This window comes from Rhinatrema bivittatum, chromosome 15 (assembly GCF_901001135.1).
Source record: "Rhinatrema bivittatum chromosome 15, aRhiBiv1.1, whole genome shotgun sequence".
In the NCBI taxonomy this organism is placed as follows: domain Eukaryota; kingdom Metazoa; phylum Chordata; class Amphibia; order Gymnophiona; family Rhinatrematidae; genus Rhinatrema; species Rhinatrema bivittatum.
Window position 1 is genome coordinate 77,569,619 of NC_042629.1, and position 24,087 is coordinate 77,593,705.

The 24,087-nt window shown below is 44.3% G+C and overlaps 1 protein-coding gene across 3 annotated transcripts in view; it reads left to right on the plus strand.

Moving 5' to 3' along the window:
- PIK3CD (phosphatidylinositol-4,5-bisphosphate 3-kinase catalytic subunit delta) overlaps positions 1-24,087 on the plus strand; it is a 66,186-nt gene that overhangs the window by 13,496 nt on the left and 28,603 nt on the right. For 2 of the 3 annotated variants that reach the window (XM_029579263.1, XM_029579264.1), the window contains exons 5-9: positions 62-241; positions 1,007-1,156; positions 9,535-9,624; positions 10,262-10,480; positions 20,197-20,293. In XM_029579263.1, coding sequence (XP_029435123.1) covers positions 62-241; positions 1,007-1,156; positions 9,535-9,624; positions 10,262-10,480; positions 20,197-20,293 — 736 coding nt within the window. The remainder of the gene's footprint in view (positions 1-61; positions 242-1,006; positions 1,157-9,534; positions 9,625-10,261; positions 10,481-20,196; positions 20,294-24,087) is intronic. The other variant, XM_029579265.1, reaches the window with a different exon arrangement.

Below are 24,087 nucleotides of genomic sequence, written 5' to 3' on the forward strand. Positions count from 1 at the left end.
GTAGGTCACAGATTCTCTTGTCCCCTTGGACTTTACTGAGTGACTATTCTTTTCACTGCAGGAGAGTTTCATGCTGCAGATTTCCCCTAAAGAGTTTCCTCTGGTGCTTGTGCGTTCTGCATTGAAGAAGAAAGCCACAGTCTTCCGGCAGCAGAGCAAAGAGGAGCCAGAGTACTACACGCTGAGAGTGAATGGCAGCTCTGATTATATCTATGGGCAGTACCCACTCTGCCAATTCAAGGTGCATGCCAGTACCAGGGTACTCTGGGTAAATCGGGAAAACCCCCGCAATATGGCTCTTCTTGACAGTACTGTAGCTATTAACTATTTTCTAGGTTTCATCTTGTTTCCTATTAGTGAATTGCTGATACTCTATCCTAGTCTAGGGGTCGCTAACACTGGTCCTCGAGAGCCACAAACAGGCCAGGTTTTCAGGATATCCACAGTGAATATGCACGAGATACATTTGAATGGACTGCCTCCACACTATGGAAATGTATCTCGTGCATATTCACTGTGGATATCCTAAAAACCTGGCCCATTTGTGGATCAAGGACTGGCGTTGACCACCCTTGTCCTAGTCCGAGGGAGACCCTGAGTCCCAGCCACTGACTGCTAGTAAGGCAGAGGACTGTACTTTGCTGACAGCATAACTCTGTGGTTCTGGAACGTGCTTGTACCAGGACCCTTGCTGAGTTTATGAGGAGAGATGATGTAGATGTGCTTCTCAGGCCTGAGGAGGTGGTATGGGGTGTTGGGACGCAATGTAGGTATATCCTCTAGCTTCTTCCTCCTGAACCCTCATGGTGAAGAGGGGTGATGGGGTCATAAGCTGCTGCTTCTCTCTGCTGCAGTGTATGACTTGAGAGTTGGAGGGGTAATGAGGGGCACGCTCCACTGTACTGGATTGTGGCTTAGATGAGGGCAGCGGGAGATACTAGAGAAGGTTGTCCTGCATTTCTCACTCTAGGGTTAACTAATGGTGTATTCTCCTTGGATCCCACAGTACATCAGCAACTGCTTGTATCGCAGCCTGACACCACACCTCACAATGGTGCCAACTTCATCTGTTACTGAGCTACGTGATGAGCAAGCCAGCCCCACTCTACAGGTCTCTAAGCTGCGCAGCAAGCTGCCACCCCTGCCTGTGAAAAAGGTGACATTGTACATAGACTTAGTTTTTGGGTACTTGCCAGGTTCTTATGGCCTGGATTGGCCTCTGTTGGAAACAGGATGCTGGGCTTGATGGACCCTTGGTCTGACCCAGTATGGCACGTTCTTATGTTCTTATCCTCCAGCCTATGTATCTGCACAGTCAGTCTAGCCATAGATGAATATGTTGGAAGCTGGGGCAGGGGCAGGGCACATTGTTTGTTTGGTGGGGATAAGATTTTGGTGATTGATGGAAAGTCACTACTAGTCGTCCCGTACCTTTCCACTATTGGGAATACTTTTTTCTCTAACCCTTATTATTAAGTAAAACCTCATGAATATAGTACCAAAATAGAAGACATAAACGAGACTAGCAACCAACTAACCAACACACCCACCAATATATACGCAAAGCAAAAAATTCACTCCCTTAATTTTGTTTCTCTTTCTCTCTCTACCTTTCCTCCACTCCTAACAGGTCTAGAATGCAGGCGAAGCTTGTCCTTAGACAGGGATAGAACTCTCTGACTGCAGTAAACTTCCTGTCACTCATTTCTACACTTGCTTACAAAGAATGTGTATTTATCTTAAATTAGCTAGTACTTTGATTCATTTCTAGCGTCAAACTTTACTGTACATTTTCTTTATTTTTAAGCATATGAGGACAGACTTAAAGACCTGATCACGTGTACCCTAGAGGAAAGGCATGAATGAAGAGCATTGATAGACACATTTAAATACCTCCAAGGTGGGTCTCAATGGAAAGGAGGAGATGATGGTGAAAAAGGGTAGACTCGGGAGTAATCTAAAGAAATATTTGGTGAATGCTTGGAACTATGGAGACAGGAACAGTATCTGAATTCATGAAAGCATGAAACAAGCACAGGGGATCTATGAGGGAGTGGTTGCGATTGTAGAGATGGGCAGACTAGAAAGGTCGTATGGACTTTTTCTGCTGTCATGTTTCTACTGATCTCTAATTGAACGCTATAATTCTAATATGTTAATTGCATAAGAAATGCTATACTGGGTCAGACCAAAGGTCCATCAGGCTCAGCATCCTATGTCCAGCAGTAGCCAATCCAGGTGACAAGTATCCGGTAGGATCCCAAAGAATAGATCCAATCCCTCTTGCTCACAACCAGGGGCAAGCAGTGGCTTTCCCAAGTTTATCTGGCTAATAGTGGTTTATGGTCTTTTCCTCCAGAAACTTGTCTAGACCATAGAAACAGAAACATGATAGCAGAGAAAGACAGTATGGCCTACCAACTCATTCAGCTTTACAATTCCTACCATTCCCTCAGAGATCCCCTGTATTTATCCCATGCTTTCTTGAATTCAGATCCTACTCTTGTCTCTTCCCCTTGGAAGTTGTTCTATGCATCTACCACCCTCTCTGTAAAGAAATATTTCCTAAAATTACTCCCGAGTCTACCCCTTTCACCCTAATCCCATGACCCCTTGTTCTAGAACCTCCTGTGCATGGAAACCTCTGAGATATCTGAATGTCTCTATCATATCTCCCCTATCTCTCCTTTCCTCTAGGTTTACATGTTTAGATCTTTAAGTCTCTCCCCATATGCTTTAGACTGAAGACCACTGCCCATTTTAGCAGCCTCCCCCTCTGGACTGACTCCATCCTGTTTATATCCTTTTGAAGGTGCGGTCTCCAGAATTGTACTCAGTAATCCCAGTGAGGTCTCACCAGGGACCTGTACAGGGGCAATATCTCCTCCCTTTCTCTGCTGACCAGTCCTCTCTCTATGCAGCCAAGCAGCTTTCTGGCTTTTACCCTCGCTTTATCCACCTGCTTGGCCACCTTCAGATTATCAGATACAATCACTCCCAGATCCCACTCTTCTGTAAGAAGAATTTCATGCCCAATATTGTGCTTCTGTTATGTTTGGCGATCCACGGGCTCCTCCTGTAGACCATTGCACTCACCTCCTCAGCCGGCCCAGCTGCGTTCCGCTGAGGAATGGCAGGATGCCAGTACCTACCTTGGCTACATGCTCACATGACACCATTACCCCGCTGGCAGACCAAGATGCTGGTGGCTTTCCGAGGGTGTGCGTACTGAAATCACAGGATTTAAAGGACCCACTGCGGGAAAGCCCCCGTGGTGCACTTAGATGACATCACCAAGGCTGCCTTATAAAAGGTTTGCCTCTACATCTTCTCAATGCCTCAGCAATAGGTCTACCTACTCCTCAGTAGAGCATGTTGCTCCCAGCATCCTTGTCTTCAGGTCTATCATCCTTGTCTTTAGTTCCAGCATCCTTCCTTTCTGTTCCTCAGCTTCTTCCTTGTTGCCCACCTGTTCTCCTCCTTGCCTACCTGCCCTGCCTATCTGTTCCTCCTTAACTCTCTGACAGATTCCCTGGTTTGACCTATGCCTGATCCCAGATATGCCTGACCACTGCCTGCCTCTGACCACTGCCGGATCATAGGTATACCTGACCACTGCCTACCTCTAACGTTTTCCCGGACCTTGGACTCGCCTGATCTCCAGCTGCCTATGATTCAAGCAATCCTAGGATTATTTTACCATCAGCAGAGATCCCACCTAAGTCCTGCTGGCCCTAGCACCCAAAGGCTCAATCTCCCAGGAACTAGGGTTTCTATAGGCAAAGCTCTCGCTGGTCTCTGCTCCATCTGGATCTGTCTGCCAAAGGAGGGAACCTGCAGAGCTCCTCCCTGAAGGAGGCACCAATCCTGCCTTGGCCCAAGGGTCCACAAACACAACAGGTTGCTGAGGCTATGGATTCGGCAGACTTGACTTCTCTGCAGACCATTTTGGCCCTGGCCCACAGGCTGCACGATAAGCAAAGAACTCTGGACTTTCTGGCCGCCTCCATGGATCAGCTGTCCACCTGCCTGCATTGCTGCCCCCATCTGCATCGGCACTGCCACCTCTAGGAGTCTCCAGCCACCCGATACTCCTATTACCAGTTCCACCTTGGTACACCGGGAACCCCAAGCATTGTCAGGGATTTTTAAATCCGTGCCAAGTTCCACTATTCCCAGACGAGCTGACAAAGATGATGTACATTCTTTCTCTGGCTTGGGGCTCTCCCCTATGGGAACGAAGGGATTCCTTTTGCTCAACTTGCAACAGCTTACAGCAATTTCGAACTGTCTTTGAGGAACCTGACGGCGCAGCAGCTATGGCATCTGACCTCCTTCATCTCCGTCAAGGTTCCATAACTCTGGCCAAGTACACAATAGACTTCTGGACACTAGCTTCTGAACTAAACTGGCGGGAGGACAGCTTAGTCACTATATTCCTTGAAGGTTTCTCATCAAAAATCAAGGATGAGCTTGCTGCCTGGGATCTCCCTGCTTCTATAGAAGAGCTCATTGCTCTAACTTGCAAAATTGACTGCTATCTACTGCAGAGGGCATGAGAGATCTGTTCACCACAAAGGAACATCATATTGGCACCCTGGTTTCAATGCCCACTCTCACCTATGTCTACTGCTCCCTTGACCTCTACTCTTCCCCAAGAGCCCATGCAAGTGGGCCACAGTCATTTAGCCCCAGAGAAGATGCTCCATCACAGACAGCAAGGTCTTTGCTTATACTGCGCTGGCCGGAGTTATCTTTTGGCCCAATGCCCATTGAGGTTGGAAAACCTCAATGCCTAAGTTCCTGCGGGGAGATGATCCTAGGCCTTACTGTTTCTACCTCCCATGATCTTGGAGTTGGATTCCACATGGTTTTCCATGCAGGCTTTTGTGGATTTGGGCTCTGGAGGAAACTTTATCTTGAAGGAACTCGTTGACTAAATCCTAATTTTCACAGTCCAGATGGCCTCTCTTGATAATCTCGTCCATCTACAGAGATCCTCTTCCAGGCCAAGTTAGTCTGACCACAGTGCCCTTAACCTTACGCACCGACTTCCTGGATTTGAAAAGACTCAGCCTGCATATGATCTCCAGGGCCATCTACCCATTATATTGGGATTATTGTGGCTCCAGCAGCATCAACCACACTTCGACTGGGCTACCCTACAACTTGCCCGATGGGGCCCTGAGTGTACAGATTCCTGCCTGGAGCCTGTAGAACCTCCTCAGCCTATGACCGTGGCTACATTATTTCCTGGGCTTCCCCCGCAGTATGCAGACCACAAAGATGTCTTTTTGAAGAAAAAGGCTGGGATTTTGCCATCTTACCGCATGTACGATTGTGGCATTGAGCTCCTCCCAGAGGCCAAGCCCCTGCGGTGGGCGAATTTACCTTCTGTTTCTCTCGTGAAAGACTTTATGTTCAAGATCCTGAACTTTGGAATACCCTGCCTTGTGGTTTAAAGGAGGCAACGTCTTTTTTAAAATTCACAAAAATGGAAGAGCGTTTTCTGTTTTAGCAAGCCTTTACTGAATAATATGTGATTGAGTCAGAAGAGAGACTAGCATGACTAGCATCACTTTTACTTGAGATTGAATCTGTTTCATACAAGGTTCTATAAATTGATTAAGGCGCAAACTCAAAGATGAGAACCTTGTTGTAGTAGCAATATGAAGGCAAATAGATACTGTGGGCGATGAGCTAATTCAAATTAATAAGAAGGTGTTTTATTATATGTATTAATGTTTTGTTTATTGCTTTTTTAAGTGTTTTGTTTTTAGCATCAATAATTTATGTATAATGGATTTTATGAATGTTTATTGTAATCTGCTTAGAGTTTATGATTTGCGGTATATGAATTTTAAATAAGTAAGTAAATAACAACAGAACTCTTTGACCACCTACAATGCGCCAAGATATTCAAAATCTGGACCTCAGGGGTGCACATAACCTTATTCACTTCAAAGTTTGTGACGAGTGGAAACCTGCATTTAACACTCACAACAGACACTACAAGTATCTAGTTATGTACTTTGAGCTTTGAATGAAGCATTAAACATTCCTATTCTCAAGGGCTTCTCCCCCCTTTACTCACAGTTATGTATGAAGGAGCTGTCTTCTCCTGTAGTTCCTGGGCCTCTCTCTGTTCCTTTCTCAGCGTACGTGTTATCCTGCTCTGGGGGCCACCCGGTACCCATAATGCTTGGTCTTAAGCTGGAGCAGGACCAGACAGCTGGGACAGATTCTTCAAACTATCAGTCATGCTCCTTTCCATGCAACATCCCCTTCAGCTCACTCTTCCTATGTTCAGCATCTGCCCCTACAAGGGCAGTAGGAACCTGCTATACTTACTCTTGGATTCTGCCCTAACTTGGGATTCCCTTTACCTGACTTGCCAGCCTTGAGTTACAAGGTCCTACTCTAAGGAATGACTCATCCTTTAACTGCCTTCCCCCACTCTTTTGGGTCTTTAGCTAGGGGTTCACTACATAATCCCAGCTTCACTTGTTTCCTTGGTTTACCCACTCTGGCTAGCCCCAGAATCTCATTCACTGAACGGTCCAGCTCATTAGTCCCAGATTGCAGCTTTTCCTCTCCAAGATGGACCTCTGAGACCTCCATTTTCTCCTGATCCTTTGCCTCCAGTTGTCCCAAACTTGGTCTGATTCCTCACCTGCCTGCTGCACATCTGGGCTCAGAAGGGCTACCAAAATGATAAAGGGATGGAACAGCTCCCCTCTGAGGAAAGACTAAAGAGGTTAGGACTTTTCAGCTTGGAGAAGAGACGACTGAGGGGGGATATGATAGAGGTGTTTAAAATCATGAGAGGTCTAGAACGGGTAGATGTGAATCGGTTATTTACACTTTCAGATAGTAGAAAGACTAGGGGGCACTCCATGAAGTTAGCATGGGGCCACATTTAAAACTAATCGGAGAAAGTTCTTTTTTTACTCAACGCACAATTAAACTCTGAAATTTGTTGCCAGAGGATGTGGTTAGTGCAGTTAGTGTAGCTGGGTTTAAAAAAGGATTGGATAAGTTCCTGGAGGAGAAGTCCATTACCTGCTATTAAGTTCACTTAGAGAATAGCCACTGCCATTAGCAATGGTTACATGGAATAGACTTAGTTTTTGGGAACTTGCCAGGTTCTTATGGCCTGGATTGGCCACTGTTGGAAAGAGGATGCTGGGCTTGATGGACCCTTGGTCTGACCCAGTATGGCATGTTCTTATGTTCTTAGTTCTATTTCTTACTACTTATGCTTTGTAGCAGGGGGTACTTCTGCACTGCCCGGGAAATGTTCTCTTTCTCTTTTTCAACTCCTCTTCAAGCCTTTCTGCATGCCACCATCATGCCGCTTTGCAGGGTCTCCATCAAGCTTATCTGCTACCACTAACGTTTTTGCCTCTGTTTGAAGCAGCTCTTTCTCCTGATTACCAAGGCTGATAGGGCTATCAGTGCATGAGAAGCTCAGTTTCTCTTCCACCTTCTGATCTAGCTTTGTAGGACTCAACCCAAGTTTACTTGTTTGTACCTCTTTGCTTTCGGTTTGTGCCTCTTCGGGGTTGGCCTTAGGTTTATTTCCTTTTCCTATAACCAGCTGTGGCTGTTCTTGCAGCTCTGGTTTTACTTTCTCCCTCTGCTCCAGTGCTGTGTTCACTGTTTTCTTTGCCTCTCTGCCAAATCTTTCTGTAGCACTAAAAGGCTCTTCCTTTCTTTTCAAGGAGCCCATCCTGCAAGGCCCCATTACTAACTTCTTGACTATAAGCCACAGTTATTTGTTAAAATTTCTATACCGGTATTTGGTGGGGACCGTCATATCGGTTTGCAAGATTACATAAAAACATTTAAACTAAAAATCAGAAAATCTACAAATAATAAAACGACAATTCTAATAAGTTAAAACTTCATACAATTTTCATAATAATGGCCTAACAGTGAGAGATCTGGACAACAACATTCAACACTGTGACGAACTCAACTATGTTTCTCCTCAGCTTTCAGTTCTTTTCTTTTTTGTGATTTTTAGTTTCACAGATCATTGTCACCATCATGAAACGCTTGCTGAAAAAGCCATGTTTTGACTTTTTTTTCTAAATGCCATTCTATTTGGTTCTAGCCGAATTTCGACTGGTAACTTGTTCCAGATTTTTGGAGCAGCCAGTGATAGGGCTCTTTCTCTTACTGATGTTAGTTTTGCTGAGATCATTGTGGGACATTCCCTGGGTTTTCTTGCGTTTTTTACTTGTTTCTGTACTTCTGGATGTACTTCTACTGTCTACACCAATGGTGCAGTCACTATTGTCACTGGTGCTTCACTAGGCCTCCCTGTAGTGCTATCCTCGTCCAGGTTAGCCTTAGTCATTATTGGCTCCTCTGATACTTCATCAGGCCCCCCTGTAGCGTCTTCCCCTTCTTCCAGGGGTTCCAGGTCCTTGTGTGGTTTCATTATTTCCTCCTGCCTCTGCACTTTCTCAGTTGGGCCCAGTTGCTTCTGTAACTGCAGTGTTCGCAGCATCCTCAGGCTCTGCCTCAGTTGTTGGAACTGCTGTTGCCCTTCTCTCAGCATTTGTCTCTGTTGCTAGGCCTTAAAGACCTGTTCCAGCTGCTGCAGTTGCATCTCCCCAGTTTTGGCACCAGGTTTCCAAGTCCTTCATGTATCCTGGCTGAGACTCTCTCTTTTTTTTCTTTTCAGGGCAGACACAGAATTTCCATTCCCTCTCAGGGAAACATTCTCGGGGTTTCCCGGGCTCGCTCATTCACACTAGATTTCAGAACTATTTCCTGATCTGATTAAAAGAGAAGTGAGTTATTTAAAGATTATTAGCCAGCATAATGCCTGTATATTATCTAAGTAACTGAATGTAGGAGTTTTTATGAGTTTTAAATCAAAAAGCTGAAAGAGCTACAAATCTGAAAGAAAAATAATTGACCATAAAAGTTAAAATTAACTGGTATATAAGAAGTTTCATTTATTTATACATTCCTAGCCCACCTTTCTCAATAATATTATGCAAGATTGCAGAATCCAGGATAAGACACAAAACATAAACAAAAGACAAAATGTAAACCCTGTCTCTGTTACATTTTTATCCTCACATTTGAGGCAATCAGCTCAGACATACTGAATGTCCTCAAAAAACAAGTTCCTAATATCGGCACATCAGAAACTCGTCATAATGAAAGCGGCGGCTCGTCCCACAAACGAGAATGCGCTGGAGTTAGCTGCCTGCAAACGATGGGATTACTAAAGGCTTCTTATTTTCAGAACTAAGAGTAAGCAGCATAAAAAGCAATCCTCAGGACTATCTTCCTGAAATAAAATGTTTTGCAGCTTAGCTGAACGCGCTTCATTCTGGTGCGCTGCTTTCTACCTGTGCGTAAATTAAGCGGAGTTACTTTGGGAGTGTACAGAGGTAGTGGCTCTTCTCCTCGCTTCCTTCCCTGGAACTACTATTGCTCTCCTGCTCTGTCATTTGGAGCACTCCAGGGCTTTATCCTATTTGAGCTCTTCCCATTTTCTCCTCTCCACAGCTCACCCCAGGATCCCTTTGGAGCTTTGAACAAGCCTTCTGTGTGAAGATCCTGCAAGGAAGCAATGTAAATGCAGATGAGTGTCTGAAGGTATGTGCAAGTTTGTGTTTCAGCATCCTAGCAAGCTATTTACTGCTAAAAGGGCATCACCAAGCTACAAAACAGGAAGCAAACTAAAGACCACCACCCCTCCCGAGTGCAGCATCCAGTTCCTAGAAACCGAGTCAAGTTTTCCGGGTATCACTGAGTGAGCAACATGTGGTGAGGTGGTTAAAAACGAGAGTGCAGAAGTATGTGAGAAACGGAAAAGGGGTCTGGGGAGGAGGGAGGCTCCCCCGCGTAGCCTGGGGATGAGGGAGTTATCCCTTTTGCAGCTCAGCACCTGGGGAGGGCAAACTTTACAACTGTGCATGGTGGCAGCTCTCTGTACTGGAAATAAGATCAGAGAACAAGTTATAATTTAACCATTTTAAATTTCCTTCCCTCCACTCCCAAGTGTGTTCTATCTCTGCATAGCATCTTCTTAACCAAGGGTGGGAAATCATTGTTCCCCTTTCTCCATGAGCAAGGTCACAATGGTCATTCTCCTTGGACTCTCCTGATGAGATGTAGAGAAAATTAAGCTGTTTCCTGCTCCTTTCCCTCCGTGTAAGGTAGCACCTTCCTCTCCTGAGGTGTTTGTTTACTTATTTCTGGCTCTTCCTGCTCTCCTCTCTCTGGGGCTCAGCTGGTGGTCCAGGCCAGCCTCTTCCATGGGGGTGAAATGCTGTGCAAGACCGTGCAGAGTGCAGAGGTCAGCGTGTGTTCCGAGCCTGTCTGGAACCAGATGATGGAGTTTGATATTAACATCTGTGACCTTCCACGTATGACTCGTCTTAGCTTCACACTTTATGCTGTAGAGAAGGCCAAGAAGGCACGGTCTACCAAGAAGAAATCGAAAAAAGCTGTGAGTATGAGGCAGTACGATTCTTATGTCCTCGTTGGAGCTTGTCTTTACAAGATCTGCACTAAGGCGAGATCTCATGGGCTGGGAGAGAGAGGGGTCTAGGGAACCAAAGAGGCTGTGTGATGGGAAGGAGGGAGGCTGGAGAGGTGCAGCAGGGAAAGGTCTAGGGAACAAGGAAGGCTGGGTAGGATGTAGTGCTAGAGGGACATGGAAGCTGGGTGACTGGTGGCTGGAGAACATGGAAACTGGATACTGAAGTTGGTGCTTATTGGGATGTAGTTGGTGTGCAGATGGTAAAGCAAGTTTGCTTACCATAAATGGCATTTTGCACAGATAGCAGGAATGAATTGGCCATTACATGTTGGTGACATTATCTGGCATCATCAAACAGACCTCTCTTTCCCAGCTAATAAAGCTTTTGCTCTCTTTGAGTGATTGTCCACAGTAATGGGACAGAAGGGTGTGTACTGATGACCATGTTGCAACTTTGCAGATGTTTTCAAGTGCTATGGCTTGCAGATGCAGCTATGGCTCTAATTTTATGAGCCTTGATGGTGTGTAATTTGTAGACCTTCTAGCCTATAGCAGTGCGTGATACAGTCTGTTATCCCATTGGATAATATACATTTGGCCACTGCTATGCCCAGTCTGTTAGATTCATGAGATGAATAGTTGCGAAGCCAGATGATGGGGCTGAGTCCTTTTGTAATAAGCCAACACATTTTTACAGTCTAAGGCAAAAGGTGTGTTGGGACACACTAGTGTGTCACATGGTCCTGGGAGGTGTGTCGCAGGGCCAGAAGGAGGCTGATCTCTCCTTATCAGCCCAGATGGGAGTTGGTTGACTTCTTTATCAGGCTTGATGGGAAGCTATCTTGCTTTCTTCTCCTCTTTTTTTTTCTGGCTCAGTGGAAGGCTGTTTCCTCATTCATCCAGATCAAAGTGAGACGTTGCCAACTCCTGCTCTTCTGGGTCTGATGGAACACTAAGTTTATCTTCCCTCGCTGGGCCTGGAGGTGATGCTGCTGATGCTCTCTTCAACCTATGGGATGTGGGGCAAAGAAGGTTGGAGATGCTAGACAGGGAGGTGGAAGAGAGAGAGAATGTGGGGACTGTTGAACAGGAAGGGGTGGGAAACGGAGTCAGAATAGTTGGATAGGGAGGGGGAGGAAGGGGGTAGGGAGAGTTGAGTAGCGGAGAGAGGGAGCACAGAGAAGAGGATTTGGGGGTTGGGAATGCTAGAGAGGGATGTGTGAGGGGATGACTGAAATGGAATATTTGGGAGAAATGAGGGCTGATGGGAGCATAGAGGGGGAGAGACAGGTTGCAAAATCCATGATATATCAGTTTTGGGAATGTGCATTTCTTCTAGCTTTGTACTTTTACTTAGTGTAGGAGGAAATGTATTTCTGTTTCTATTTCTCCAGTTTTGCACTGCATGCAGAGTTGCTTTTTGGCGTTTTAATTCCAGTTTTTGTATCCATATTTGTAATTTGTGATTTTTTATTCTATATTTGCTGAAGGCCTGTTCGAGTGTGTAACCAAGGTGAGGTATTTTATTAGCATGTAGGCATTTGTATCAGTTTCTCAATAGGACATGCATTGGTGGTGCACGGCTGCCTTTTCACTGCTAGGGCTATTGCTGTTTGAGTCCTCAGAGTTGGTATGGCAGGTTTGCTCTACATGTGCTGAGCATTTTTTTCAGGTTTTGTATTTTACAATGAGCCTGGTAGTAGAGAGAGAGGGGTTTTTTTTTATACTGAAATGATACCAGTATCAAAATATCTTTTTTTGTATGGTGAGTTGTTTGGGGAAATATCCTAGTTCTGGTGAGAGAAGTAACGGTGGTGGGGACACTTGGCAACAGTGATCATAACATGATCAAATTTAAACTAATAACTGGAATGGGACAATAAGTAAATCTGCAGCTCTAACACTAAACTTTCAAAAGGGAAACTTTGATAAAATGAGGAAAATAGAAAAAAACTGAAAGGTGCAGCTGCAAAGGTTAAGTGTTCAATAGGCTTGGACATTGTTTAAAAATACCATTCTAGAAGCACAGTCCAGATGTATTCCACACATTAAGAAAGGTGGAAAGAAGGCAAAACGATTACCATCATGGTTAAAAGGTGAGGTGAAAGAGGCTATTTTAGCCAAAAAAAATCCTTCAAAAATTGGAAGAAGGATCCATCTGAAGAAAATAGGATAAACCATAAGCAGTGTCAAGTTAAGTGTAAAACATTGATAAGACAGGTGAAGAGAGAATTTCAAATGAAGTTGGCCATAGAGGCAAAAACTCATAATAAAAACTTTTAAAAATATATCCGAAGCAAGAAACCTGAGGGAGTCGATTGGACCATTAGATGACTGAGGGGTTAAAGGGGCTCTTAGGGAAGATAAGGCCATTGCAGAAAGACTAAATTAATTCTTTGCTTCCGTGTTTACTAATGGAGATGTTGGGGAGATACCAGTTCCGGAGATGGTTTTCAGGAGTGATGAGTCAGACGAACTGAACAAAATCATTGTGAACCTGGAAGATGTAGTAGGCCAGATTGACAAACTAAAGAGTAGCAAATCACCTGGACCGGATGGTATGCATCCTAGGGTACTGAAGGAACTAAAAAATGAAATTTCTGATCTATTAGTTAAAATTTGTAACCTATCATTAAAATCATCCATTGTACCTGAAGACTAGAGGGTGGCCAATGTAACCCCAATATTTAAAAAAGGCTCCAGGGGTGATCCGGGTAACTATAGACCAGTGAGCCTGACTTCAGTGCCGGGAAAAATAGTGGAAACTATTCTCAAGATCAAAATTGTAGAGCATATAGAAAGACATGGTTTAATGGAACACAGTCAACATGGATTTACCCAAGGGAAGTCTTGCCTAACATCTGCTTCATTTTTTTGAAGGGGTTAATAAACATGTGGATAAAGGTGAACCGGTAGATGTAGTGTATTTGAATTTTAAGAAGATGTTTGATAAAGTCCCTCGAGAGGCTTCTAAGAAAACTAAAAAGTCATGGGATAGGAGGCGATGTCCTTTCGTGGATTACAGACTGGTTAAGAGACAGAAAACAGAGTAGGATTAAATGGTCAATTTTCTCAGTGGAAAAGGGTAAACAGTGGAGTGCCTCAGGGATCTGTACTTGGACCGGTCCTCTTCAATATATATATAAATGATCTGGAAAGGAATACGATGAGTGCGGTTATCAAATTTGCGGATAATACAAAATTATTCAGAGTAGTTAAATCTCAAGCGGATTGTGATACATTACAGGAGGACCTTGCAAGACTGGAAGATTGGGCATCCAAATGGCAGATGAAATTTAATGTGGACAAGTGTAAGGTGTTGCATATAGGGAAAAATAACCCTTGCTGTAGTTACACGATGTTAGGTTCCATATTAGGAGCTACCACCCAGGAAAAATATCTAGGCATCATAGTGGATAATACTTTAAAATCATCGGCTCAGTGTGCTGCAGCAGTCAAAAAAGCAAACAGAATGTTAGGAATTATTAGGAAGGGAATGGTGAATAAAACGGAAAATGTCATAATGCCTCTATATCTCTCCATGGTGAGACCACACCTTGAATACTGTGTACAATTCTGGTCGCCGCATCTCAAAAAAGATATAGTTGCGATGGAGAAGGTACAGAGAAAGGCAACCAAAATGATAAAGGGGATGGAACAGCTCCCCTATGAGGAAAGGCTATAGAGGTTAGGGCTGTTCAGCTTGGAGAAGAGACGGCTGAGGGGGGATATGATAGAGGTCTTTAAGATCATGAGAGGTCTAGAACGAGTAGATGTGACTCGGTTATTTACACTTTCGGATAATAGAAGGACTAAGGGGCATTCCATGAAGTTAGCACGTAGCACATTTATGACTAATCGGAGAAAATTCTTTTTCACTCAACGCACAATAAAGCTCTGGAATTTGTTGTCAGAGGATGTGGTTAATGCAGTTAGTGTAGCTGGTTTAAAAAAAGGTTTGGATAAGTTCTTGGAGGAGAAGTCCATTAATGGCTATTAATCAGGTTTACTTAGGGAATAGCCACTGCTATTAATTGCATCAGTAGCATGGGATCTTCTTAGTGTTTGGGTAATTGCCAGGCTCTTGTGGCCTGGTTTGGCCTCTGTTGGAAACAGGATGCTGGGCTTGATGGACCCTTGGTCTGACCCAGCATGGCAATTTCTTATGTTCTTATATTCTTAATGCACCTGTTACTGGGGGTCGTGGGATTCCTGTGGATGCACTGTATATGTTTAAATGTATCCCCATGATGATCATGTGTTCAGTGTCTCACTCTTGTGAGCATCATCTATTAGGTGCGTCCCAATAGAAAAAAGGTTGAGAATCTCTAGTTTAAGGTATGAATGACTTTCTCGCCCTCATGTATGTGTGGCCTCAGGAAAAATGTTGGTAACACGATGGCATGATTGATATGAAAAGTCGGTAGAAACTTTGGGTGTGTGAAGAGCGCCACCTATTGTATAAGAATTGTATATAAAACAGATAATGAAATAAAGCCTGAAACTTGCTGACTCTTCTGGCTCACGTTATTGCTATCAGGAACATTATTTTCCAAGTTAAATAAGTGAGAGAAACAAATTCCAGATTCACATGGAGGCTTCATCGGTTGTGCTAAAACTGCATCTAGCTGTTTTCACGACTGAAGGTTTAGTACGCAATAAATCCTTTTTTTTAATAAATGGTATTTTATTATATTTTCACAAAAATGAAAAACAGTGCCAACATTACAAAATATACATTACATCCAAGCCCACCACCATATCCCATTCCAAAGCAAAACTTAGTAAAGCAAAGCCAAACAAATCAAACCAACGCAGAACAAATCTCTTCCACCCTACAAAAACATAAAATAAGCAAAACCAAAAAGTACCATCAGAGATTTTCAGAAGGCTAAATGATCATATAGTAATGAACATCAAAATATCATATAATCTACTTATTAATACAGGCTACCTATGGAACACATAACCCCGCAATCAACCCAGTTTCACTTTCCAACCAACGAAAGGACCCAAACCCCTTCAAACTTCAAGATCACATGATTCTTTCCTGCAATTAATTTGCACAGACTATAAATGTTATTGAAATGAGAGAACATTACCCAACCTTGGGACAGCAGGCAGTTTCCAATGACAAGCCAACTCACATCTAGCAGCTATTAACACCTACTGCGCCAGAAACCAACGAGGCTCCTCTTGATGAGTCTCAGGGATATTCAAGAGAGCACATTTAGGAGAAGGTGAGAGACCCAACTCTGTAACCTCATTAAAATAAGAAAAGAGCTCCTTCCAATAACTAGAAGTAACCGGACAATCCCACCAGAGATGAACATAAGATACCAAGTCCCCACAACCCTTCCAACACCACCTGTCAGGAACCTAAGGGTATGCCTTATGGATCCATTCAGGGTTAAATACCAGCGCATCAGAACCTTATAACTTTGTTCTGTGATACTTGAGGAAATGGAACCTTTCTTTGTATATAAAAAAGCTAGGTCCCAATCATGCTCCGTAATCTCTAACCTCAGATCTTTCTCCCAAGCCTTCATATAACCCAGCAGAGATTGAGGTTCCTTATTTATTTATTTATTTGTAGGGTTTTATATACCGTTATTCGGTAGAGCCATCATAACGGTTTACAAATCTGCAATTATCATCCAACATATGCAATTATCTTACAATCAAATGGAGTTAACATAGTAGTTGGGAACACCATATTAAGAACACCATACAGTTTAGAAATAATTCCCTTTATCAGCATTGTTGCATAAGCTCTCAAAATGTTTTCCTCAAGGATAAATCCTTCATAATTTTGGGCATCCTTAAGAAATGGGCTACTTGTGAGTACAGTAAGTAATCCATACCCCGAAAATGATATTTCCCATCCGTCTCCTCAAGGGAGAGAATATCGTTAGAACCCCAAAAGTGAACCATACGATGTAGACCCATTTCCAAACACCACTTGTATTGTGTCAAGTTAAGACCTGGTTGAAAGTCCAATGAGTGATACAAGGAGTAGCTATAAAAATAACTTCTATGCCCAACCAGTTGTACAGGCCAACACACCCAAATCTTTAAAGTGAGGACAACAGTCAGTGGAAGATCCAAAAGGGGTCTCTACATCCTCTTAGGCTTCCAAATCAAAGCCCAAATTGGCATGAGGTACCGATGATGGATTGCTCTAATGTCACCCATTGCTTCTTCCTACCTTTCCTGTTCCAGTTTACAAGAGCCCTCAGCTGCAGTGCAGCACAGAATTCGGAACTCCCAACCCTACTCTCAACTTTAGTTGAAACATAACCATCCTGGGAACCCTTGGTGGTCTTTTCCTCCAAATGAAATCAAATATGCATTTTTGTCACAATTTGAGGAGCTTATTCGACAAAAAAAAAAAAGGTAAAGTTTGAAAGTGATACCCTAGTCTTGGAAGAATGTTCATTTTAATCATGGCAATCCTACCCAGCCAAGAAAAAGACAATCTATCTCATAATTCAAGATCCCGCAATATACTACTAAGGAGTAGAGCATAATCGAGGTCTAATATCTCCTCTAGAGAGTTGCCCAGATATATTCCCAAATGCTTGATTTTCCTCTTTGCCCACTTAAAGGGAAATTCCTGTTTTAATGCATCCAACTGTTCCCCCACCACTATTTTTTTGATTTCTCCCCCCCCCCCCATCATTATTTTGGATTTTTCAAGATTTAAGTTAAACCCAGAAACACTACAAAACAGGGACATTTTGTTGAAGGGAAATAGGGAACAGCCTCTGCTATTAATTGCATCAGTAGCATGGGATCTTCTTAGTTTTTGGGTACTTGCCAGGTTCTTATGGCCTGGATTGGCCCCTGTTGGAAACAGGATGCTGGGCTCGATGGACCCTTGGTCTGACACAGCATGGCAATTTCTTATGTTCTTATTTTCTTAATTAAAATGTCATCAGCAAACAAAGATAATTTATAATTTGCTCTCCCATCATCGCCCCCAAATAGCCCTATTTCCTTGGACCTGAATAGCTAAGGGCTCCAAAGCTTTTGATACAGTCCCACATAGGAGGCTCGTGAATAAAATGAGAAGCTTGGGAGTCGGCACCAAGGTGGTGACGTGGGATTACAAACTGGTTGATGGATAGAAGGCTGCGTGTGATGGTAAATGGAACCTGCTCTGAGGAGAGAGCGGTGTTAAGTGGAGTACCACAGGGATTGATGTTGGGACTGGTCCTGTTCAACATCTTTGTGAGTGATATTGCAGAAGGGATAGATGATAAAGTTTGTCTATTTGTGGATGATACTAAGATCTACAACAGAGTAGACATGCCGGAAGGAGTAGGGAGAATGAAACATGATTTAAGGAAGCTTGAATGGTGGTCGAAAATATGGCAGCTGGGATTCAATGCCAAGAAGTGCAGGGTCATGCATCTGGGGTGTGGTAATCTAAAAGAGCTGTATGTGATGGGATGTGAAGGGCTGTTGTGCATGGAACAAGAGAGGGACCTTGGGGTGATAGTGTCTGGCGATCTGAAGATGGTGAAGCAATGTGACAAGGAGATAGCTAAAGCCAGAAGAATGCAGGGCTGCACAGAGAGAGGAATAACCAGCGGAAAGAGGAGGTGATAATCCCCTTGTACAGGGCCTTGGTGAGGCCTCTCCTGGAGTACTGGGTTCAGTTCTGTAAACTGCATCTCAAAAGGGATAGAAACAGATAGGCCCAGAGAAGGGCAACAAAAATGGTGGGAGGTCACCATCAAATGACTTATAAGGAGAGGTTGAAGGAATTAAATATGTATAACCCTGGAGGAGGGGAGGTGCAGGGGAGATGATACAGACCTTCAGATACCTGAAAGGTTTTAATGTTGCACATTCGACAAACCTTCTCCGCTGGAAAGAAATCAATACAACAAGAGGTCATGAAATGAAACTCCAGGGAGGACGACTCAGAACCAACATCAGAAAATATTTCTTCATGGAGAATGCCCTTCCAGAGGAGGGGGTGAAGACAAAAACGGTGAAAGATTTCAAAGGGGCATGGGATAAACACTGTGGATCTCTTAAGGTTAGAGGATGGGAATGAGGAAAAGTGCATGGGGGTAACTTGCTGGTATGGCGGTTACTACCTTAACCAATAAGCCTTCATACTGTTGATGCAACTCCATCACTGCTCTCTGCTTTAACGGCAGGGGGGAAAAGGGGAATTAGATTCAATCTGTAACCAATAAGGAGATTGAATTTATGTTCAGGAAAAACAGATAAGCATGAGGGTAACTTGCTGGTGTGGTGGTTACTGTCTTTAACCAATAAGTCTTGAATCTGTTGATGCAACTCCATCACTGCTCTCTGCTTTAACGGCAGGGGGAAATGGCAAGAGATAAGAAATAACTGGAAATTGGACACAGACAGTAACCAACAAGGGTCCTGACTTTAACGGTTTATGAAACTAAGTACGGGGGCAACTTGTATGTCACGGCAGATGCCACCCCCTGATGCTACCATTATAGGGGAGACCTGTTTGGCATGGCTGATGCTACCATAAGCTTGCTGGGCAGACTGGATAGACCGTTTGGTTCTTTTCTGCTCTCATTTCTATGTTTAAAATATAGCAAACAGTAGTGGGGAAAGTGAACAACCTTGCCGAGTACCCCTGTAAATCATAAACATTTACATAGTTTACAAAAAAGGGGCCAAAATTCATTCTCTCACGTGCCTGGAACAGAAAAGGCCAGTGGATCACATTGAAAGCCTTTTCTGCATCCACAGCAAATAGAAGTGGCAGGATATGCTTTTTCTTTACCCACCCCATGATATCCAATACTTTCCAAACACTATAGGCAGCCATTCTGCCCAGGATGAAACTAGCCCTGAAATATCCCCTCCCAGGAGAGGGCGTTACTAGCAGTGAGCCTCAGGGATCAATCCTTGGACCAGTGCTTTTCAACGTCTTCCTGAGCAACATTATGGAAGGCTCGTCAGGAAGAGTTTGTCTTTTTGACAGTGATACTGGTATCTGCAACAGGGCAGAAAGTCAAGAGAGTGTGGAAAATATGAGGAGGGATCCAGCAAAGCTTGAGGAATGGTCTAGGGTCTGGCAGCTAAGATTCAATACTAAAAACTGCCGTTAGGTATCTGGGATGCAAAAACCCAAGGGAGAAGTACAGTGTTATGGGTGAAATTCTTTTAAACATGGAAGAAGAGTGGGATCTGTGGGTGACTATATGATGATCTTAAGGTGACTAAAGAAATAGATAAAGCAACAGCAAAAGCCAGAAAGCTGCTTGGCTTCATTGGGAGAAGAATGGTCAGCAGAAAAAGGGAGCACTCCTCCTCCTTTTTATTGGTAGCACCGAAAAGTTCTGTTTGATGGCTGCTGAGGAGGTAAAGAAAAAAAGTTATTAAAATTTTCAAAGAAAACCCAAAGGGAGATAGGTTCAGGACTCCAGAGTCAATGCCCGAGTGGGACTCCCCATACTTGCTCAGTAGTACAAAAGCTCTTCTAGCTTGGAGAGAGAGGTCCATTTGGTGCCATCAGATGTAATGGTTAATTCAGTCCTGCTTATCGATGGAAAGGGTAACCTGACTCGATTTAGGATACGTGCATAAATCTGTCTCAGCAGGACCTCTTCCCAGTACCACCATGGAGCCCTTTCTGTGTGGTACCAGACACTGCTATCCCACTATTATCTCTTTCTCAGGACTGTCCCATTGCCTGGGTAAATACCACGATCTTTGACTACAATGATGTGCTGAAGACAGGAGAGTGCTGCCTCTACATGTGGTCCTCAATCCCAGGTATGGCAGCAGGGAAAGGCTCTCCCTACGTCTGGGCTGCAAGCTTGCCAGGCCACTCCTTCAGCCCCCATTGTTCACTGCAGTAAACCCTTCCCAGGCTTGTGTGTGTGCAATGAGTGCTTCTCTAGGGCTGACTGTAGTGCAGGCCACAGGGTTGCTGGCATATTTTCTCTGTTTTTTTCTTTTATTTTTACACAATGTGTGCAGTTAGCATTACTTCCCATGGCCTATAAGTGTGTTAGAGTTTGTAAACTCAGCAGAGAGCTGTGGACGTGTTGGGTAACTGCAGGCTCGATGGGGTTGTGTGTTGGGGTTTGCAGGCTTGGTGGAGATTGTAGAGAGTAACATAATAACATTGTATTGACAGCTGAAAAAGACAAATGGTCCATCTAGTCTGCCCAGCAAGTTTCCTATAGTAGCAACTGTCACTCCATGTAGGTTACCCCTATGACTTCTGCCACTCCGTGCGGGTTACCCCCATGTTTCTGTTAAGGGTAGTAACTGCCGCTCCGTGCAGGTCACCCCCATGTTTCTGTTAAGGGTAGTAACTGCCGCTCCATGCAGGTTACCCCTATGACTTCTGTTAAGGGCAGTACCTGCCACTCCGTGCGGGTTACCCCCATGTTTCTGTTAAGGGAAGTAACTGCTGCTCCGTGCAGGTTATCCCCATGCCTTCTGTTAAGGGTAGTAACTGCCGCTCCATGCAGATTACCCCCATGTTTCTGTTAAGGGTAGTAACTGCCGCTCTGTGCAGGTTACCCCCATGTTTCTGTTAAGGGTTAGTAACTGCCGCTCTGTGCAGGTTACCCCCCGTGCCTTCTGTTAAGGATAGTAACTGCCGCTCCATGCAGATTACCCCCATGTTTCTGTTAAGGGTAGTAACTGCCGCTCTGTGCAGGTTACCCCCATGTTTCTGTTAAGGGTAGTAACTGCCGCTCTGTGCAGGTTACCCCCATGTTTCTGTTAAGGGTAGTAACTGCCGCTCTGTGCAGGTTACCCCCGTGCCTTCTGTTAAGGGTAGTAACTGCCGCTCCATGCAGATTACCCCGTGCCTTCTGTTAAGGGCAGTAACTGCCGCTCCGTGCAGGTTACCCCCATGTTTCTGTTAAGGGTAGTAACTGCCGCTCCGTGCAGGTTACCCCCATGTTTCTGTTAAGGGCAGTAACTGCTGCTCCATGCAGGTTACCCCCATGTTTCTGTTAAGGGTAGTAAATGCCGCTCTGTGCAGATTACCCCCATGTTTCTGTTAAGGGCAGTAACTGCCGTTCCGTGCAGGTTACCCCCATGTTTCTGTTAAGGATAGTAACTGCCGCTCCATGCAGATTACCCCCATGTTTCTGTTAAGGGTAGTAACTGCCGCTCTGTGCAGGTTACCCCCATGTTTCTGTTAAGGGTAGTAACTGCCGCTCTGTGCAGGTTACCCCCATGTTTCTGTTAAGGATAGTAACTGCCGCTCCATGCAGATTACCCCCATGTTTCTGTTAAGGGTAGTAACTTCCGCTCCGTGCGGGTTACCCCCATTTTTCTGTTAAGGGTAGTAACTTCCGCTCCGTGCAGGTTACTCCCATGTTTCTGTTAAGGGTAGTAACTGCCGCTCCGTGCAGGTTACCCCCATGTTTCTGTTAAGGGTAGTAACTGCCGCTCCGTGCAGGTTACCCCCATGTTTCTGTTAAGGATAGTAACTGCCGCTCCGTGCAGGTTACCCCCCATGTTTCTGTTAAGGGTAGTAACTGCCGCTCTATGCAGGTTACCCCCATGTTTCTGTTAAGGGTAGTAACTTCCATTCTGTGGTTACCTCCAAGTTAACAAAGCAACATTTTTACTGGGTGAGGAGCCATCTTGAAAATTCATACAATGCTGCTTGATATGATTTGCTTTTGAAACTGGCCCTAGAGGCAGTTCTGTTCTTTTTTCCCTTATATCTCGCCTATCAGTACCCCAGACTGAAAATTCAGGGCCTGGGCTAATTGTTATCTAACTCCAACTCCCTTTTTCCCCCACCCCATGCCGTCAAATAGTAGTTGCATCAAGGCTTATTGGTAGTAACCGCTGCACCAGCAAGTTACCCCCTGCAGCCTTTAGGGACCCACAGAGTTTATCCCATGCCCCTTTGAATTCTTTTATGTTTTTGTGTTCACCCCCTCCTCTGGAAGGGTGTTCCAGGCATATGTTTGGAGGTCTGCTGGTTCACTGGGGGAGGGGGTTGCAGATGTTTTGGGGGGGGCTGCAGGCTCAGTAGGGGGGACACACCTTACATAAGAACATAAGGCTTGCACACTGGTTCATGAAGCCCAGTATCTTGTTTCCAGCAGTGGCCCAGCCAGGTCACAAGTAGAGATGGGCAAAGGGCTTTGAGTTTGGCCCGTTTCGGGAAATTTTGTTTTTCCCACGGTTCGGGCCTTTGAAATTTGGGGGACCCGAATTTCGGGTTAGTGCACACTAATGGGAGTTAGTACATGCTAACATTTTAACGTTAGTGCGCACTAACGGGAGTTAGTGTGCACTAACCCGAAAACCGAATTTTCCCAAAAGTTCGGGAAAATTTGGTTCAGTTTTTGGGTTCCCCGAACAAGGATGAATTAGGCAATTTCATTGAAATTGCCTAATTCTTCCTAAACGATTGCACATCCCTAGTCACAAGTACCTGGCAGGATCCCAAGGGGCAGAGAGATCCAAGCTGCTTATCCCAGGAATAAGCAGTGGATTTCTGCAACTCCACCTTAATGGGTACTTGCCAGGTTCTTATGGCCTGGACTGGTCGCTGTTGGAAACAGGATGCTGGGCTTGATGGAAACCTTGGTCTGACCCAGTATGGCATTTTCTTATGTTCTTATGGTTAATGGACTTTTCCTCCAGGAACTTGTCCAAACCTTTTTTAAATGCAGCCACACCAATAGCTTTCACCTCACCCTCTGGCAACAAATTCCAGAGCTTAATTTACATTGAGTAGAAAATATTTTCTCTTATTAGTTTTAAATGTATCACCCAGTAACTTCATTGTGTGTCCCCCTGGTATTTGTACTTTTCAAAAGAGTAAACAACTGATTAACGTTTACTCGTTCCATTCCTCTCATTATTTTATAGACCTCTGTCATATCCCCCCTCAGCAGTCTCTTCTCCAAGCTGAAGAGTCCTAACCTCTTTAGTCTTTCCTCATAGGGGAACTGTTGGTCGCCCTTCTCTGTACCTTTTCTAATTCTGCTGTATCTTTCTTGAGATGTGGTGACCAGAACTGAGCACAATACTCAAGATGAGCTCGCACCATGGAGTGATACAGAGGCATTAGGATATTCTCTGTTTTATTCTCCATTCCTTCCCTAATAATCCCCAGCATTCTGTTTGCTTTCCTGGCTGCTGCTGCTGCACAATTAGATGAAGATTTCAAGTAATTTTCAACAATGACATCTAGATCCTTTTCCTGAGTGGTGACTCTTGCACTTGTCTACATTAAATTTAATTTTCCATTTGCATGCCCAGTCTCCCAGTTTTGCAAGGTCCTCTTGCAATCTCTCATAATCCTCTTGTAATTTAACATTTTTGAATAATTTTGTGTCTTCGGAAAATTTGATGACCTCGCTTGTTGTTCCCATTTCCAGGTCATTTATAAATATATTAAAAAAGAATTGGGCCCAGAACAAATCCCTGGGGCCTCCACTATTTACCTTTTCCCACTGGGAAAATTTACCATTCAGCCCTACTCTCTGTTTTCTATCTTTTAAGCAGTTGGCAATCCACAATAGGACACTGCCCCCTATCCCATGGCTTTCTAATTTCCTAAGAAGTCTCCCATGAGG